A 1,247-nucleotide genomic window follows, 5' to 3' on the forward strand; every position below is an offset into this window, starting at 1 on the left:
AGGGGAGATAAGGACGATAGATGTCTGATAGGAAAGAAGAAGCAAACCACACCAGAGCACCTGCCAACCACCCACATGGTCATTTAGAGCTGGGAAAAAGGTTTTTTTTAAAAATAGTTTTAGTAGAGGGTTTTACGGCGCTCACAACTGCATTAGGTCATATGAGCGCCAAGGGGTGGATGTCAACAGAGAAGTCTTTACAGGGAATCAGGCTTACTCTGCTCACCTCTCTAGCTTCAACAACACGAAGTCTGCTTCCACTATCAAGGCACCCCGGAAATAGCAGGTCACAAGAGAGTGACAAACATACAAAAGAAGTAGAGAAGTGCCGAAGATTAGAGGTGTTGCAAGAGAGTAACAAACACAAAAAAAGAAGGAGGAGGAGAGATTAAGCACAAAAGATGTTTGACCATCATCAATGATTCATTTATAGAGTCACCAGCTATCCATGTCCAGGTGCTGTTTTAGCCAAATTGACAGATGTTTGATAGAAAAGAAGAAGCAAAACCACACCAGATCACCCGCCAACCACCCACCTTCCTGAGTGATACTCTTCCAAGAGCTGTCTTCGTCCAGCGGGGAGTCCTCCCTGGCGTATGTGAGCACGTAGGAGGAGAGGGCCCCGTTGGGGTTCACGGGGGGCATCCACTTGACCACCACAGACCCCTGACCAATCACCTCCGCCCTCAGATTGACCGGGGCGGACGGGACTGAAACACAAAGCCTTAGTTTTAGAAAGGGTTTTACGGCGCTCGCAACTGCATAAGGTCATATGACTGCCAAAGGGTGTTTTTGTTTTAGAAAGGTTTCTACGGCGCTCTCAACTGCATGAGCGCCAAGGGCTGTTTTTGTTTTAGAAAGGAAGAGTAACAAACATAAAAAAGAAGGAGGGGAGAGACAAGGACGATAGATGTTTGATAGGAAAGAAGAAGCAAACCACACCAGAGCACCCGCCTACCACCCACAGTATTTTTAGTTATCGGTGCCAATGATCCATTTTCCACTGCTTGGTCACTTTCCTGTAAAACTACGATGATCACAGTATTGTAACTTTCAGCATTTGCTTCCTAGAGATTTCCTTAGTTTTAGTTTTAGTAGATTTTTTACGGCGCTCGCAAATGCATACGGTCATATGAGTGCAAAGGGGTGGATGTCAACAGAGAAGTCCTTACAGGGAATCAGACTTACTCTGCTCACCTGTCTAGCTTCAACAGCACAAAGTCTGCTTCGACTATCAAGGCACCCCG

The 1,247-nt window shown here is 46.2% G+C and overlaps 1 protein-coding gene across 1 annotated transcript in view; it reads right to left on the reverse strand.

The window, feature by feature from the left end:
* The window catches only part of LOC101852786, a gene marked incomplete in the record, with an annotated part of 11,071 nt that extends 10,288 nt beyond the window's left edge, over positions 1–783 (reverse strand). The window contains 1 exon segment of the mRNA XM_013086120.2: positions 537–783. Within this exon segment, the coding sequence (XP_012941574.2) occupies positions 537–645 (109 nt within the window).
* Between the last annotated feature and the right edge of the window lie 464 nt (positions 784–1,247).

This window comes from Aplysia californica, unplaced genomic scaffold (genome assembly GCF_000002075.1).
Source record: "Aplysia californica isolate F4 #8 unplaced genomic scaffold, AplCal3.0 scaffold00437, whole genome shotgun sequence".
NCBI lineage: Eukaryota > Metazoa > Mollusca > Gastropoda > Aplysiida > Aplysiidae > Aplysia > Aplysia californica.